The sequence below is a fragment of the Ceratotherium simum genome, chromosome 22 (genome assembly GCF_057802395.1).
Source record: "Ceratotherium simum simum isolate JZ-2026a chromosome 22, ASM5780239v1, whole genome shotgun sequence".
NCBI classification, from domain to species: domain Eukaryota; kingdom Metazoa; phylum Chordata; class Mammalia; order Perissodactyla; family Rhinocerotidae; genus Ceratotherium; species Ceratotherium simum.
The window spans coordinates 4,342,617-4,360,975 of NC_141921.1; the positions used below are offsets into that span (position 1 = coordinate 4,342,617).

General features: G+C 41.5%; 1 protein-coding gene across 4 annotated transcripts in view; it reads left to right on the plus strand.

Moving 5' to 3' along the window:
* The window catches only part of USP24 (ubiquitin specific peptidase 24), a 150,065-nt gene that overhangs the window by 73,176 nt on the left and 58,530 nt on the right, over positions 1-18,359 (plus strand). For all 4 annotated transcript variants that reach the window (XR_015555734.1, XM_087445864.1, XM_004438606.3 and 1 more), the window contains 13 exons: positions 54-169; positions 3,372-3,438; positions 3,566-3,676; positions 4,361-4,459; positions 4,554-4,727; positions 7,431-7,516; positions 7,674-7,767; positions 8,812-8,967; positions 11,602-11,699; positions 14,548-14,643; positions 14,767-14,995; positions 15,708-15,867; positions 16,942-17,097. Coding sequence is in view for 3 of the 4 variants with exons in the window: in XM_087445864.1 (XP_087301990.1) it covers positions 54-169; positions 3,372-3,438; positions 3,566-3,676; positions 4,361-4,459; positions 4,554-4,727; positions 7,431-7,516; positions 7,674-7,767; positions 8,812-8,967; positions 11,602-11,699; positions 14,548-14,643; positions 14,767-14,995; positions 15,708-15,867; positions 16,942-17,097 (1,642 nt within the window). In the remaining variant the exon portion in view is untranslated. The remainder of the gene's footprint in view (positions 1-53; positions 170-3,371; positions 3,439-3,565; positions 3,677-4,360; positions 4,460-4,553; positions 4,728-7,430; positions 7,517-7,673; positions 7,768-8,811; positions 8,968-11,601; positions 11,700-14,547; positions 14,644-14,766; positions 14,996-15,707; positions 15,868-16,941; positions 17,098-18,359) is intronic.

Below are 18,359 nucleotides of genomic sequence, written 5' to 3' on the forward strand. Positions count from 1 at the left end.
TAGAGCCGAGGTTGAGAAACCCTGATATAAAATGATGATTTCGTATTTCATAGGCAGCCAGTTCAGCGCTTGGGGGCCCCACTCTGACACATGCTGTGACCAGAGCAACGAAGATGCTTACAGCCACTGCCATGCCCACCGTAGCAACGTCAGTTCAGTCTCCATATAGGTAAGTGATTGCGGAAGTTACAAAAAACACACCACTCATACATATGTATCAGTTTAACAAATAATCATCTTTTTTCCCCCTGTGGAGAGCTCTCAATTCTTGATTTCACCATTTTATATCATAACTTTTGCAAATAGTCATATCCTGAGAAATTACATGTTCCCCGTCATACATCCCCAAATCTGCACCTGTTTTGAAGATCTGTAGGTCATTGTCGCAACCACCCAAGTGTTGCTCTGCCCCTACCCTTCTACCTAATGGACAAGTTTTGTTATTGTTTTTATTTGAAGCATTTTACTTTCACTCTGTGTAACATGAGTAACCTATTCTTTACAGTGGAGTAAAGATACATTCATTGCGTGAAGAGTCATTTTTTTCAAGTTTGAAATATTTACATAGACATTTTTTAACTTTTCTTCTTGAATAGTCAAATCCAGGGCATTAACAGCATAAGCAAAATGATGTGGAAGATGGTTAATTAAAATTGTGCATTATAATGTAGTCACCTATTTTTTCAAAATAATTTTTAATGAGAACTATGTCCCCAAATATTCGTGTCAAATCTTTGAACTGACATTTCTTAATCACATGGCTGTGTTTAGTGTTTTCAGATATCATCAGTGAAATGTGAATTCACTATTTGCTGGAAAATAGATGAGTGTTTAGAACATTAGCTTGAAGTAACTAAAACACTTTTGTGGGGTTTTATGAGCCTTTCATTCCTGATAAGCAGCCCCAAGTCAGTGATGCCAGGAACCCGTGGTGGGCACTTGGAGAAGGGCTCACTGTGCCGCCCTCTCGTGGTCACTGCTTCTGCAGTCTTTCTCTGCTCCTGGAATCACTTTATGTGTATATGTACTTGTTTTTATGTACAGTTGGGGCTATTCTGTTTCTTTTTAAAGCCTTCCTTTAGAAAAGGAATCAAGGCAATATTATTGTTCACATTCTTCTTCTTTATCTTCTTTTTTAAGTGAGTTGATTACTGCATAGTGATACTTATTAATAGGAAAGAAGCCAGTAAAACTCAACCAGCTCAGACCTCTTTTTAATTTTATTTTTTTATTTTTATTTATTTTTTTGGTGAGGAAGATCAGCCTTGAGCTAACATCTGCCTCCAATCCTCTCCTTTTTGCTGAGGAAGATTGGCCCTGGGCTAACATCCATGTCCATCTTCCTCTACTTTATATATGGGATGCCTGCCACAGCGTGGCTTGATGAGCGCTCTGTAGGTCTGCGCCCAGGATCCGAACCTGCGAACCCCGGGCCGCCAAAGCGGAGCATGCAAACTTAACCACTACACCACTGGACCAGCCCCGATCAGACCTTTTTTAAGTGACAGAAAGTGATTATAAATTCAGCTCATGATAAGAACACTAATACAACTTTTACATTCCCAATAGACTTTCATTAAGATTATGTATTAAGAACTCCTAATTACGTGTTTGTAATATGCAGTCCCTCTCTGTGACCCAGGTCCTTAGTGACTCATTGTCTGACAAACCAGAACAGAAGTGCATTTATGAAGTATGGAGTTGGAATTTCCAAACTGCTGCTTCTTTAAATAAGTGTGCTTTTTGTTTTTTTCTTTTCAGTAAGTGCTTTTTATTCTGAATCATTTCATATTTGACTGACTACAGAACAAAACCACGTGATGGTTTTTAAATATTATTATAAACTGTATCAGAGTTAATGAGAACGTATAATTTCAAAGTTGCATTTGAACCAGGACATTGTAGTTTATCCCGTCACTAGTTTTGAAAGAACTTGCAGTGCCCATGTTTGTTCCAGCTCATGGGGGCAGAGTTCTTCTTTGTTTTCAGTGCTGTCTGTGATTTAATTCATTACTGAGGCGTAATTAAAACAGTTCACTCAGCAGTTCACTTATTATAGCACTTAGATATTTCCTAAAGATTTTTCCTCTGAATTTCAAATTCTAGTTCCTGGGCCGGCCCCGTGGCTTAGCGGTTAAGTGCGCGTGCTCCGCTGCTGGCGGCCCGGGTTCGGATCCCGGGTGCGCACTGACACACTGCTTCTCCGGCCATGCTGAGGCCGCGTCCCACATACAGCAACTAGAAGGATGTGCAGCTATGACATACAACTATCTACTGGGGCTTTGGGGGAAAAAATAAATAAATTAATTAAAAAAAAATATTCTAGTTCCTGTCCACAGACTGAAAGAATTTAGAACTCTTAAATGTATTTAACAAAACTGTTAAAATGTGTTTAACCAACACTTTTAGAGTGAAATTTCCAATACCGCTAATCAGTATGCCAGACTAATTGTTAGGAAATGGTGGTACCTGTTTTCAGTTGTAGGAATATACCTATTTGGAATACCTAGACTTCCTGGAATAGCAGATGTTTAAATTAAAGGCGCTTGGATTTTCATCTCAGTGTTGACACAGGTAGTGTTATATGAGGCCTATATAAGATCCTGAGTGTTGGAATCCAGTTATTTCAAATACTAAGTAAGAGTCCATCAGTCTTTGGCCAAAAGAGACCTCAGGTCTCATTTTCAGAGGCTGTTAGCTCCACCCTCCCTTGCTGTGTGTTTCCTCTCCCAGAGATGCTGTGTTCCTGATGAGTGGTGATTTCTTATGCACTTTGAAAACTCTTGGGATAACAAATTCTTACATCGTATGCTTTAACTACACAGAATGTTCACTTAAACCAGATGAATGATTGTTTGTCCTTCCCTTGCTCCTCATTCTTAGGCTCATTACAACAGACAGCACCTCTTACCTGTGTTGTACTTACTGGTGTGCATTTGTCTTCTAATTTTCTGGCAGTTCAGAACTTTGTCAGATTCCACGTGTTTACAGAATTATGTGGCATATTTTAGTTGTAAGATTATGAGAGTCAGACTCACTGATTGTTCATTCTTGGTGGATTGATGGGCAAATAGGCCTGGAGACCCAGGTCCTCTATTTGTGGTACAAGTGTTTAAAAAAAAGAAAAAGAAGAAAGGAAAGGACAGGAAAGGTGGGCAGACTTCCCCTGTCTTATTCCATCTGTGCGCTGCAGCCGTGAGCTGGTGGAACCACCTCCCCCTTGGGTGAAAGGGGAGTTTAGTCTTTGCAAATTTCAGTCTTTGATCAGTGAGTGCCAACTGTGATTGTGGTTTTGGTGAAACAGACTGGAATTGAGCTCAGGTCAGCAATTCATTTCAAGTATGTTCAAAAAAAATTTTTGTAATCCATAGATCCACTAAGCTTGTAATAATCGAGAGATTGCTGCTTCTGGCAGAACGCTATGTGATCACTATAGAGGTAAGCCTCTCCTTTTTAGAGCAACTTGATCAACCTGTTACTAGACTCAGTGTGTTAAGTGTGTATTTTTGAGATGCCTAGCAGTGGCGCGGTGCATCTGACTTGTTTGACTTATATCTTTTTCAAGGATTTTTACTCTGTTCCACGAACTATTCTACCTCATGGTGCCTCATTTCATGGACATCTTTTAACTCTTAACATTACGTATGAGTCTACCAAAGATACCTTCACTGTAGAGGTAGGTTTACAGTAAGATCTGCAGCTGTTTTCATATTGTCGTTTTATTTTCATAAGAACACTGTTGATTGAGCTGCATGAATGACTATTCTAAAAGCTGGTTTTGGTAAACAAATTTAGAAAAAAGACCTGAAATGAAAGGAAACTGATAGAGTATAAGCAGACACATAAGTAAATATGGGGCAATGAGAGTTATAAAGAATAAATAAGAATAAAGCAGGATAAGTTGGTAGAGTGATGTATACCTGAAATACCATTTTAGACAAAGACAGACAGGGAAGGTCTCTGAGGTGGTGACATTTGAACAAAGACTTGAATGAAGTGACAGAGTAAGCCGTTTCTGGGGGAAGAACCTTCCAGGCGAAGGGAGCAGCAGATACAAAGGTGACAAGCAAGGTGGCCAGTGTGACTGGAGCACAGTGAGGAAGGGAAGCTTAGAAGGGCACTGCAGTGGAAGGACTGGAGATTTTACTCCCTGCCTGATGGGGAGGGAATGTTGGCGTGTGGAAGAGAACGTTTGCTCACAGCAGAAAGAAAGCCTCATGGGGCAGGGATCCTTGTCTTTGGGTTCTCTGCTGCATTCCCAGCTTCTAGAACAGTGCCCGATACATAGTAGAAACTCACTAACAGTTGTTTAAATGAATAAATTAAACGAATTACAACAATGTTTAATTTTATTTTACAGGCTCACAGTAATGAAACCATAGGGAGTGTCCGGTGGAAGATAGCCAAGCAGTTGTGCTCTCCTGTGGATAATATACAGATATTTACAAATGATAGTCTGGTAGGTTTAAGTAAACAGTTTGTGGCACTTCAGCCTGATATTAATACTTTCCTCTTCCTTTCTCTCTCAATAATTAAGAAACTGCTTTTTGCAGCTGACAGTGAATAAAGATCAGAAGCTGCTCCACCAGCTGGGCTTTTCTGATGAACAAGTCCTTACCGTGAAGACTTCTGGCAGCGGGACCCCCTCAGGGAGCTCAGCAGATTCCTCCACCAGCTCCAGCAGCAGCAGCAGTGGGGTTTTCAGCTCGTCATATGCCATGGAGCAGGTACTGAGTGACAAATTTCTATTTAAGAAGCAAGAATTTAATGTTTGTCTTTTTGCTTCAGCCCATGTAGATTTGGATGCTCATGTCTTTATCTCTCAGACAAATCCTGACTCTTGAAAACTGTATCACTGAGAAACGCTGGGCTTCAGTGGGGAGAAGATAACATAATTTATCAATCTCCTGAACCACAGAATCTTCCGCGTCCCCCAGTCGTTCTGCCTGGCCGCTGCTTGCTGCTCCCCTGTACATCTCTCTTCACTGACTCATTGACTCCCCTCTACTGGGTCATTCCCATTAGCATTCACAGGTGCTGTTATTTCTACCATCTTTAAAAAAAAACCTTACTTCACCCCAATTCCACCTTCGGTTCCTGCCCCATTCTCTCCCTCCCAAATCAGCAAAGCTCCTTGAAAGCAAAGTTGTCTAAACTCTCTTTTGCCATCCTCTCTTGACTCCTCTTGAAAAGAGTCAGGCTCTTGTCTAGGTAATCTGTCCCCTCACCCTCAGTCCTCATCTTGACGTTTCAGTGGAGTGATACATGTGATCACGCCCCCTTGAGATACTTTCCTCACTTGATTTTCGGGGCTCGCCTGGCTTTCCCTCACCTTTCTGGCTCGTCTTGTTCTGTCTCCTCTGCTGGTTGCTCTTCATCTCCCTGATCTCTATACACAGGAGTTCCCTGGTGGCGCAGTCCTGTGACCTCTCCTCTGTACACTCATTCCCTCAGGAGTCTCATTCACTTTCAGAGCTTTTTATGTAGTATATGCATTGATAACACCCCAATTTTGATCTTTAGCTTGAAGTCTAGATATATGGATCCAAATACTTACTTAACATCTCCTCTTAAATGTGGAGTAGGCACCCCAATCATAGTGTATCCAAAACTGAGCTCCTGATATCTCCTTTCTCACCACCTCACCCCTACCCCAAACCTCTTCATCCCACGGTCTTGCCCTGTCCCAGATAATGGCATCTCCATTCTTCTAGTGGCTCATGCCAGCATCCTTGGGTCCTTTCTTTCTCTCATAGCCATATCCATCAGCAAATCTTTGACTCTATCTCTAAAATATGTCTAGAATCTAGCTACTTTTCTCTCTTCCACAGCTGCCACACAGGTCCAGGCAACCTTCCTCCCTCACCTGGGTGTTTCTTTCGTGCCCTAACTGGTCTCATGACTTCTGCCCTTACAGCAGTTCAGTCTGTTCTCTCTGTAGCACCCAGCAGCCCCTGAGCTTTCTAAACAGATGTCGAGTTGTGCCACCCCTCAGCTCAGGCGCTCCAGTGGCTCCCACCTCGCTCAGGGTCAGAGCTAGCCGGCAGGCCAGAGCCTCCCTGTCCAGATCGTCTGCTGTGGCCTCCCTCCCTCACACCACTGCAGCTGCATTGGTCCTCAGACACAGTAGGGCCTTGCGCTTGCTCTTCCCTGTGCCTAGAATGTTCTTCCCCAACATCCGGGTGGACCTCTATCACTTGCTTCAGCTTTTACTCGCATGTTGCCTCCAGTGAGCCTGCGTGGGCAGTTCTGTCTAATTCCCAACCCCATTCCTTCCTGCCCCTGCGCCTCTTATTTCCCTGCCCTTCTCTGCTGTTCTTTAACAGACTATATACTTTGTTTATCTTGTTAAATGTCTGTCTCCTGAGTAAAACATAAACTCCATGGGAGCAGATTTTTGTCTGTTTTGCCCACTGTATCACCAGCACTTAAAACAGTGCTCATTCAGTGTTTGTTGAATGATTCATGAATCAATCGATCGGTCGGTTTATTTTCCACCCTCTCTGTGTTGGGAACTGAGCTTGGCGCCAGGGGTGTAAGACTGTTCTGCTCTTTAGGCTTTCCCAGTCTAGATAGTAAGATAATGCCAGACCTCATGTAAAGTAAAGATGTTTAAATGGCGTGTAGGGATCTTCATTCATAGTTATTAATATATATCCCTTTCATTTAATTCCATGTGTAAGTTCCTTGTGTGCCTATGTCTTCTTATCTTAGAGCATAACCTTGCTATAGATATCAAAGAACTCTTCAGGGTTAGTATTAGTATTGTGGGGGTTTTTTTAAGTAACTATATTTATATATAGCAAGAATTTAAGAAAGAAATCCCACTCAGAGTGATATTATGACAGTTAATTAACAACAGAAATAATGTACACAGCATCTTCAAGTTTAGCATTTTTACACTATTTCATACTTATCCTGAATTTATTAAAAATATTCATGTATATAATTACATTCTATAGTGATGTCTAGTTTTTATTCCTCATAACCAGAAAATGGCACTTTAGTCACGTCTGAATCTCTTCTCTGTTGTATGTGCGTGTATATGCATATATGTACTACTTTAATTTTCCTTTTAAATCACTCATTGCCTTGTTTGCTGCTGACGAGCTATGATCAGCTTTCAGTGGTGCCTGCTCTATTCTGTTCATTACACCTGCCCTCTTTGCCGCTCTCCTCCTGCCTGCCTTGGGGTGCCTTAGCCCCTCCCCCGGCAGGTGGGTGGGAGAGCCAGGTAACAAGTGCACTGGCAGGTAGTGACCCCTCCCTCTGGTACCATGTGTTGTCCTTCAGTGCAAGTGAGCACTGGGATCCTCGAAGCCCTGTAGTGGCCAGTCTTTCGGAGCCAGTATTTTTATCATTGGTTCATTTGATTAGAAAAGGAGACACTTCTTTTGTAAACTTGTCTGTATTTTGCTGTTTTCCCTCAGGAGAAGTCCCTCCCTGGTGTTGTGATGGCACTTGTGTGTAATGTATTTGACATGCTTTACCAGCTGGCCAATCTGGAGGAGCCAAGGTAAGTGCACATATTTATGAAGCTTGAAAGTTATCAAGGTTAGGGAACCAAGTAATTTTTCACTTGAAATGTGTTTTACTTTACCTCCCATACTAAATGACTCTGTTATTGAAACTGTGGCTTATGTGAAAAAAGAATTTAACTTGAAACATTTCAGGATAACTCTACGAGTACGAAAGCTGCTACTCTTGATCCCCACTGACCCAGCCATTCAGGAAGCCCTCGATCAGCTGGATTCTTTAGGAAGGAAGGTATGAGTATCCGGGCAGTTACTGAACTGGCCTGAAAACTTTGTATCATGAGGCAGTGAAAATGCACCATGAAATCACCGTCAGGCCATTTGATAGCATCTTTCCTGTGATGATTTTTCTTCTTTAGAAGAATACTTTTCCCATGATTGGAAATCAGAACTTCATGTTGGCTTTTAAAGAATCTAGATAGAGTCAAAAATGGCATCAAATTTTAAAACTAGAAGAGCCTTTAACATCACCTACTTCTACCTCCTTCATGTGGTGTGTTAGGAAACTGAGTCCACAGAGACGAAGTGTCTTGTCCAGGTCAGACTCTAGCTCTGACTCAGTGGAGATGTTTTTCCCTCTGTCACGATGCCTCTCTGAGTGTGATTGTTGCATAGGTTGAGTTGCTTACATAAGTGGATTATCTTTTAGTTTTTTCACAGTTGATATTTAAAGTTCATTTTAATTTTTAGAATGTTATTTCTTAAGAGTTTTATATATATTAAAATTGTTTTATCTATAATATGTTTATGTTCTCAGAATAAATTAATTTAGAACAAAGTTGTTAGAATTAAGTTATAAATTTTATGTTTCAGTGGTTGAAGTTTAGATCAGCTCAGAGTCTTGTCCTATATGTCTTATATATTAATTTGAGGGAGAAGAGAACTGATGTAATTATAGAAATAACACTAGTACTAGTTAAAAATTCTCAAAACTACCACTTCCACAATCTTATTATTTCATTATCGGTATTTAGAAGTACAGATTTTAAAAACACAGAAACAAGTCAAGGTGACCTTGGTAGTGTTGCTTAGGATACATTCCCAAAGGCATTTGTGTAGGATTGGTATGCTTTTGAGCACTTACAATTTGTGCAGTGGAGTTTGATGTTTTGTTAATAATTACAGAGTGATGTGGTTTTATGAGGTTAATTTTTAGAAAATTTCATTGGTGTGGCTTGTATTGTAGAGGAAAAGAATATTAGAATATATACAGATATCCGTTTCTCTTTAATTTGTGCTTTTAAGACATATATTTTTTTCGTTGTTCTAAACTTAGAAAACATTGCTGTCTGAAACAAGTTCTCAGTCTTCAAAATCTCCATCCCTGTCTTCAAAGCAACAGCATCAGCCAAGTGCCAGTTCCATTTTAGAAAGTCTGTTTCGATCCTTTGCTCCGGGCATGTCCACCTTCAGAGTGCTCTACAACTTAGAAGTGAGAAACCTGACTTATTTTCGTTTTGTTTTGGTTTGCAGAATCATGCTTTCAGATGTCAGAAATAAGTAAACAGGTTTCTGTTATTATCTGGTTGATCTGTTAAAAATTAGTTTAAAAAAAGTAAAAAATAGAATATAAATTGAAACTTTTTTTTGCCTTTGTAAATACTCAATTTTTTTTCAGTTTATACTTATATACACTATTATACTTGCAAAACAAGATCTAAATAAACAATTAGGAAGCCTTATGTATTAGAATATGTCGTTACCTTCCTCTGGAGGGTTTGCAAGTCTGTATAATATCCATTAATAATCCTGAGCCACCTTGTTTTTAAATGCATCTTCATTTTTTTAAAAGCTATTGTAATTTGTTGACATTAATGAAGCTTTACGAGGAATTTGTCAGCAGACATGTTAACGTTATTATTTTAAGGTAGAACAAAGGAAGAATTTGAGCATTATTATTTTAAGTTTAAAAAAAGGAAGAATTTGAGCAAAGAATGTTTTTATTACCCTCTTCCCCAAAAGTAGCTTTAAACTAGTAGATTAGTTCAGTAAACATTTACTAATTGTTTACTGTCTACAAGTCATTGGCGTATTTAAAGGGTCAGAGTTGAAAAGACAAGATAGTTGCTCCAAGATCTCGTGAGTGAGACACAGAGGAGGCTGGCTAGACTGAGTCTTGAAAGCAGAACATAACAAGCAGCATGGGAGAGGGACCAGCTGGAAACAGTCCCTCTCTCGGAGCGGGTGGGTCACACCCTCATGCTACGTTAGCTCTGGAGAAAATAAAGCCCTGAGTGATTTTGCTTTGACCTAGGACATTATATCCAGGCAATTATTTATTAAAGAATCCAGATCAATGCCTAAGCAACCTTCATTATCAGATTATCATTTATCTTGAGTAGATTTTGAGCCACAACAAAGATCATAATTGCTAAGAGGGTACCTACTTGGGCATTTTTTCCAAGTTTTATTTCATCTGACAAACTGATTTGGAGTATATAATAATATTCATTTTTATGCTCTACTTGTTGCTTGTATGTTCAAGCTGTGATATTTCATATTTGCCTTAAAATAATCATTCTTGTCAAAAGATGTGTTGGATTCGAAAGGAGAAAATATTTAGCAAATATTTTTAAAATAAAACATGTCCTTATTTATTGTGGACATTTAAAACTACATGCAACATTCCAAAATAGAAAGTGGCTTAGAAAATTTTGGCCAATTTAAGCTTATAAATTTTGAATGTTGCAGCTGCTGCCAGATTTGTCATTAGCTTTTGAATGATTATCTCAAAAAATTTAAGGTATAAATGTTAACACCCACATTTGAGAGCACTTAGAAAAACAGAATGGTCCAACAATGGGTCTAGCTTGTCATCAGCTACCGGGATTGCATCGCCTGAGAGCCAGAAGACTCAGTGGTAGAGTAAGTGCATGTGGCTCCCGGCACTCAGAGAGGATTGGAATTGCAGAGGGTCCCCGTTCTCCCATGTAATACTTCTAATCAGAGGCTGACGAGCATGTGTCCCAAAGAGCAACTTAGGAAGAAAGCATCTTTAAAAACAATCCCACGTTAAAAATCTAAGCTCATAAAACCCATAGGTTCATAGAAGCAGACTTTGTATAATAGAAAAGAATCTTGAATTACACCTAGTTTAAAACCTTGGGGAAACTGAGGCAATGAGTCTTTTAAAAAAATTTTAAATCATAACAATTAAATAAGCAATTGTTTTTTGAGCACCTGTTTCATGCCAGTGCTTGTACTGAGCACCTTAAGCTGTATTATCTTATTTAATCTAAACAATCCTCTGGTAAAGGTAATTATTATCCTGATTTAGCTGATGAGAAAACTGAAGCAAAAGGGAAGATGACCTGCCTGAGCTCTCTCAGCCAGCGGGTAGTAAACTAGAACATGAACCATATTTGTGGTCTCATAGTCTAGGGTGAGTATTTGTGAGTAATTCTCTGCTGTACCAAAATACACGGGTAAGCTTTCCCTTAGAAAGATATTGCAGTGTTATAAAAGGGGCGTGGATATTAGACACACATCTGGATTTGAATTCTAACCATGTGACCTTGGACGGAAGGTCACAAAACCCCTCGGGTCTCAGTCTTTACCTATAAAGAAAAATACATATGTCATGCATACTGAGAGTAAGAGGTAATGCATGTCAAGCACCTCGTCTTATGCCTAGAACATTGTAGCTGCTCAGTAAGTAGGAGTTGGAATCATTACGGAGCTGCTCATCTAGCATTTTTAATAAATGGGCTGTTTTATAAAACTTTAGTTAATATACTTTTTCAAGAACATCTCTAGCGTATCACATAACGTACCTGCTGTTACCTAAGCCTGAGAACCTGAGACATTCATGTTTGCTGGTTTCATGAAAAGAACACACCAGCCTTCTTCAGAACAGAAAGATTTTTCTTGCTAAGTAAATAGAACTTGGAAAATGTGATAAAATTTTAATTGTGCAACATCAGCCTCCTTAATACTTCTCAGGGGAAAAAACAACATGCAGCATTTAAAGAGATTCTGGCTCAAGTTGTCTGATTATTTTACTTAGTTAAGGAGTAATTTCTGCTGGAACTATTGTGATGATTAATTGTGCTTATCTGTTTCCAAGGTTCTGAGCTCCAAACTCATGCCGACAGCCGATGATGACATGGCAAGAAACTGTGCCAAATCCTTCTGTGAGAACTTCCTCAAAGCAGGAGGGTTGAGGTTAGAGTTTCAGTATAATGTTAGATGAATTGCAGAAAATGAATATAGTTATTTCAGTTAATTTTTCCTGCCAAGCCTTGCTTATTCCTACAAGGTAATATGTGAAGCATTATGAGAGTTGTAATAAGAAGAAATGATGTTTCAGTCTTTGGAATATTTTAATTCATTTTATGGCTTTTGATTATTTGGAAAACTTAGAGCAGCACATCTCTTTCCCTCTGGTAGTGGGGAATTCCCGAGGAGAGGAGAGGGTAGGAGGCTGTGTCTGCTTCTGTTGATTCCCACATCAGTTTGTGATGAGGAGAATTTGATTCCCAGGAATCCAGGTTGTGCAAGGCATTAGTTTTTAGGATGCAAAGATAGAGAAGGTATTACCCCACCCTTGAGAGGCTCATGGTTTAACAAAGAATAACAAACAGTTACTATAAGTATCAAAACAGAGGCTCATAAAAAGTGCTTTGGGGGGCGGGGTTAGGGAAGAAAGTAGTGGTTAACCTGGGTAAATTTGCTTGGGGTAATAAGATTAGGAAATGCTCCACAGAAAGTGACATTTGAGCTGGGAATTGAGAAATGAGTAGTTACTCCCTAGGTAAATGAGAGGGGCAGGGCACTCTCAGCCTGAAGGAGGTGGGGGATGAGGGAAAGCATGAAGGTGCATGGCCTGTCTTGGGAACTACAGGTGCCTGGTGAGGCTAGAGCAAAGGATAAAAGAGAGAAATATGTAAAGAAGGGTCCCACTGAGGAATTTCAACATTATCTTATAGACCGTGGGAAAACAGGAGGTTTGTAAGCCAGGAATTACCTGGGAAATTACTCTGGCTGCAGTAAAGATGAATAGAACGGAGAGAGACTAGAGGCAGGGAGAACTGTAAAGAGCTGTGGCAGTGGTCCAGAGAAGAGATGACAAGTTCTAAATGTAGGACAGTGGTAGAATGACATTTACAAGGTAAAATAGGCCAGTCTTTCTGACTAGATAGAGGGTAAGAACGTTTATAAAATGGCCCTGTGATTTCTGGCTTGGGAGAGTGGGTACATGGTGAATCTTTAGTCTATATGGGAAATAAACATGGAAGGAGATGGAGGAAACAGAGGAAGTCAAGAGAAAGGAATTTGATCGCATATGAGTTCCCTGTGAGTCATGTGAAGGGGACGGTTGGGATATGATGCTCTTGAGAGAAGTGGAGAATGGCATTGGAGACTTGGGGAAGGCATCAGCGTTTAAGTAAAGCCATTCGAGCATAAGCAGCTGGCGAAGTTGGGTGGCAAGCATATGGATGAGAAGTAGAAACCTCTGCTTTATAATGAGTAAGAACAAGGGGGTGAGAGTAATTTGAAGGGAAGAAGAACTGAGGGGAAAGTTGACTCTTCTGTTTTGATTTTAACTTGTAGAAGACTTGGTTCTCTTTGTAGGCTGACTAAAAGGGGCTGATGAGGAAGAAAAGAATAGAGAGAAAAGAAAGAGGGTGATGCATCCATGGGGCTAAGTTCTCCTGCAGTTGAAAGGAGATTTGCTCTAGGAAGAAGGAGGCATACCATTTCCCCTGGGGAAGGAAGGAGTGAAAACCAGCATGAAGTCTGAGCAGAGGATAGTTGAAGGAATTCCTATCCCCTTGAGGGGACGAGAAGGTGGATGAGACCTTGAAGCGATAAAGGGGACAGGAAACAGAGAAGTGGAGCTAAAAGAATTCCCAAGCAGGTGGAGGGCCTAGTGCACATACGCTTTTACTCTTTGTTCAACATTGTAGAGCTTTCTTTGTAAAAACTCATTTCAGATTACTCGGCCAGTCACAGAGCTGTGGTAATAAAGGCACGTTACTTCTGGCTTATTTTTGTATTTCAGTTAATTTACATGCCAAGCTTTGTTCTAAGCACTGGGAACAGAGCAATGACAGATTCAACAAAAATCCATGTCCTCGTGAAGCTTACAGTCTAGACGGGCGGACAGTCAATAAACGAAGAAGTAAAGTAAAAGTGTGTCAGGTGGTGATCAGAACTGCAGAGAAAAATAAGACAAGGAAGGGGGTGTGGGGAATTGTGATTGTCAGTAGGGTGATTAGGGAAAGCTTCAGTGATGGGGTGACATTTTACAAAGACCTGAAGGAGGTGAGGGAGCAAGACCTGGAGATACCTGGGGGACAGCCCTTCACAGGAGCAGCCAGTGCATGCCCTTCGTGGAGCGGACCTGGTGTCTGCGGAGACCAGCAGGAGGCCAGTGTGGTTGGGGCAGAGTGACGGAGGCAGCGTATGTTACGGACATACCAGAGGTCGGGTCATGTAGGATCTTATAGGCTACTGTGAAGACTCGGCCTTTTTTCTCCGTAGGAACTAGGAAGTCGTGGGAGGATTTTGTGCACAGGAGGAGTGCCATGATCTGACTTAGATTTTAAAAGAATCACTGGTTGGTCTTTTGAGAATAGATTTGGGAGGTGGAGCATCAGGAATGGAAGCAGGAAGAACAGTTAAGAAGCTTTTGCAGTAATACAGGTTGTAGTGGATGTGAAAAACAAGCTATTGAATACAACGATTCTGGATATGTGTGGTAGTTCTACCAGTACCAAGATAGCAGCTGATCAGTGAACTCAAACCAGTTAGTGAGAAGGGGAACTATCTAAACACTGTGTTCGGTATCTTTTTGGCTAAGCAAGGAGTCTAATTCTGAATGAACCGGGAGGGTTATAGACATCATAGGAAATCATTGTGGTAGAAATACGTGTGGTCCATTTCTATGTAAGGATCGTGTAGAAATTTTAAGTAGTTGATAACATTTATAAGCAATTAAATTACGGAAAATTTCCTTTGAAAGAAAAAGAAGTCTTTAATATCCTGCCTTTTTTCTTTTTTTTTGAAGTTTGGTTGTAAATGTCATGCAGAGGGATTCCATCGCATCAGAAGTAGACTATGAGACAAGGCAGGGAGTTTATTCCATCTGTCTACAACTTGCAAGGTAAGTAAATATATTGCATTAGTCTCAAAAGGCAATACATGACTTTATTTTTCTTCCCAATCCTGTCATTTTAAGTAGTATGAAATGACCTTGAGTAAGTCTAGCTTTTTATTTCCTTTTAAGATTTTTACTTGTTGGACAAACAATGCCCACGTTATTAGATGAAGACCTCACCAAAGATGGCATAGAAGCACTTTCTTCTCGCCCATTCCGAAATGTCAGCCGGCAGACGAGCAGGCAGATGTCCTTGTGTGGGACCCCAGAAAAGGCATCCTACCGACAGTTGTCCGTGTCTGATAGGTCTTCCATTAGGGTTGAGGAGATCATCCCTGCTGCACGGGTGGCGATACAAGTAAGTGATGTGTGGATTCAGGAAATATGAAGTACCTCCTATTTAGAAGGCACTGGTTGCGAGGAGGGGCTGTGCAGATATAAAAATGGTTGACTTGAGGATTGCCTTCAAGGAACTTAGAGTGAGTAAGACAGAGACCACAAGTGCAGAAATGACTATAATTCAAGGTGGAAATATCAAGTGTTCTAAGAGAACCACAAAGGCAAAATGTTCTGTGGACCTTCAGAGGAAGTGGAATAATTACCTTCCCCTGTGGCTATCATGGATGATGCTATGTAGGAGGTGGCGTTTGAGCTGGCCTTAGAGAGTAGATGGGGATTAGATACATAGAGATAAGTTGGAGAGAGGAGAGTTGTTCAAGAAAGGGAGGGCATGAGCAAAGTTAGAGAGACAAAACCAGGACCTGTATGGGAGGTCACCTGGTAGTTCACGTAGGCCAAAATGCAGTGTGGGGAAGAGGGGAAACCGTAAAAACAAAATTGGTGCCAGGTGATTTAAAGCCAGAGCATGGAGATCAGAGTCTCTGTTTTACAGGTAGCAGAGAGAGGTGGAAAGTCTGAATAGTATGGAAGCGTGGAAAAGGCCATCCTTCTGGATGATCTTGGAAGGAAAAGAGTCTCACAAAACGGAGACCAGTAGGAAGGTTGTAGAAGTCAGTGGAATGTGTTCGAGTACTACCTTGTCTCATAACACTCTTCCACGCTGCTTTTAGACGATGGAAGTAAGTGACTTCACTTCTACCGTGGCTTGTTTCATGCGATTGTCGTGGGCTGCAGCTGCAGGACGTCTCGACCTCGTTGGGAGTAGCCAGCCAATTAAAGAAAGTAATTCTCTGTTTCCTGCTGGAATTCGAAACAGGCTCAGCAGTTCAGGTACTGATTAAAGAGGGAAAATAATTAGAGCATTGGGCAAGAAGTGGCTGTAAGAATCGTCTCTGTGTAGATTGTTCATAGTCACAAGAAGGAGTGACAATTTCCTCTTGCTTTTGAGCATGAGTGAAACTTCATCAGCTCTACACTTAAGATCTGCGCATATTACTGTATGTATGTTATCCTTCATTTAAGGGGAAAAAGTAGGGGCTGGCCTGATGGTGTAGTGGTTAAGTTCGTGCACTGCGCTTCGGCGGCCCTGGGTTCACAGGTTCAGATCCCCAGCGCGGACCTGCGCATCACTTGTTAAGCCGTGCTGTGGCAGGCGTCCCACGTAGAAAGTAGAGGAAGATGGGCACAGATATTAGCCCAGGACCAATCCTCCAGCAAAAAGAGAGGATTGGCAGCTGATGTTAGCTCAGGGCTGGTCTTCCTCACCAAAAGAAGAAGCGTTTCTGTACACAGAGTAAGTGGGAAAGCAGATCACGCCGAGTCTTCAGCTTGCTGCGTGTGAGAGTGTCATGAGGCCAACAATTGTGACCGTAACGCAGATTTATCTAGAATTCTTACCTGGAAAACAGCCATTTTCTATTAGGGCTTTATAAATAGCTTTGTTTCTCAGCTTCATTGGGTTTTCCTGCTCAATCTGTGTGTGTATAAATACCTCAATAATAAAAAAGTTTTTAAAATATATGACATACATACAGTAAAGTGCAGAAATGTTAAATGTACAGGACTTTTAGGATTTTTACATATGTATAACCCAGCTAGATCAGGATACAGAACGTTTCTAATATCCCAGGAAGACTCCCTCATGCCTCCAAAATTGTACTGTTCTTACTTCTGTCGCCTGAAATTTGTTTTGCCTCAAACACATTTTGAGCCGCTTCAAGTGTGTTTTAAGTACAGAGCAGTGGGAGCCAGATAAAGTGGTTAAAGCTCTCCTGTTTCTTAGACCAAAGTGTGTTCTTGAACTTGTTAATTTCACTTGAGGATTCTGGAACACATTTAAAGGAGATTAGAATATCACACGGGTCCTGTAGGGTCAGCAGTCACCTTCCGCTTGCCTGTTTCCAGGGAGCAACTGCAGCTCTGGAAGTGAAGGAGACCCGGTGGCCCTGCACGCAGGCATCTGCGTGCGACAGCAGTCCGTGTCCACCAAAGACTCGCTGATTGCCGGGGAGGCCTTGTCTCTTCTTGTTACCTGCCTGCAGCTCCGGAGCCAGCAGCTGGGTATGCGTGAGGCTTGTTTGCGGTTGATTCATCTCCTTTAGGGAAAGGCCAGGTTTCTGTTGGGAATTGTTTACAGTCTTCATAGATAGGGTCATATTAATAGAAATGAGAAAGCGGGGAAGTTGGCATGTGGAATAGGTAGGAATAGTGCTAGGCTTGGTACATTCTAGATGAGTGTTTATTGAGCACCTTCTGTATGTAAGGTTCCACAGTAGGTGTTACAAGGGCAGCACGTCTGCCCTCCAGGAGCTTACTGTCTAGTTGAGGAATTAAAAAAACCCAGATTCACTACTTCATAAACTATAGAATTAGAATTATATATCAATTCCTAAACTGATAATGACTCTAGTATTAAAAATTATGAAACTTAAGATTTGCCCTTTTATCTTTATTGTTGGCTTTGGCAAACTGGGGCTCTTACTAACCATCCTTTCCATGTCAGAGCACCCAGGGCTCGGTCCCCCATCACTCGCTCCTCTCCATCTACACTCACTCTGGTGGTGATCTCATCTACTTTCACAGCTTTAAATTCTCTTTATATGCTGATAACTCCTGAATTTGATCTATGGCCTGGACCACTGCCCTGATGTCTCCACTTGGATTTCAGATAGATATCCCAAACTTCCCGTGTCCAGACCTGAACTACTTGTCTGGCCCCTATTACTCAAGAGTGTTCCCAGCTCAATTAATGGCGGCTTCATTTTTCCAGTTGCTCTGGCCACACGCCCCGGAGACATCCGTGACTCCTGTCCTTCGCACCCCCTTCTCATCGGTCAGCACGTCTCCTTCAGACTCCGTCTGGGTTCCCCCACATAGTTCCGCCCTCACTCTCACTGCCCTCTCACCTGCCATCATCTCTCACCTGGGCTAGTGCAGTCGTGCCCTAACTCATCTCCCTGCTTCTGCCCCTGCAGTTTGTTCTGCACACAGTACCCAGAGTGGACCTTCTGAAATGTAAGTCAGATTGTGTCACTCCTCTGTTCAAAACCTTGTAGTGGCTTCTCAGTTCACGCTGAGTAAAAGCCAGATCTTTCCTAAGGCCTCCCAGGCTGCACACAGTCCACCCCCTTGATACCTATGCGCCCTCACCTTCTCCTGCTCTCCCGTCACTCACTGTGCTTCAGCCCCCTGGCTTCCTGTCTCTTCCCCAACGCTCCAGGCACATGCCTGCCTCAGGGCCCTTGCACTGGCTGTTCCCACTTCCTGGTATGCTCTTCCCCCATCTATCCACATGACTCTCTTCCTCATTTCCTCCTAGTCTT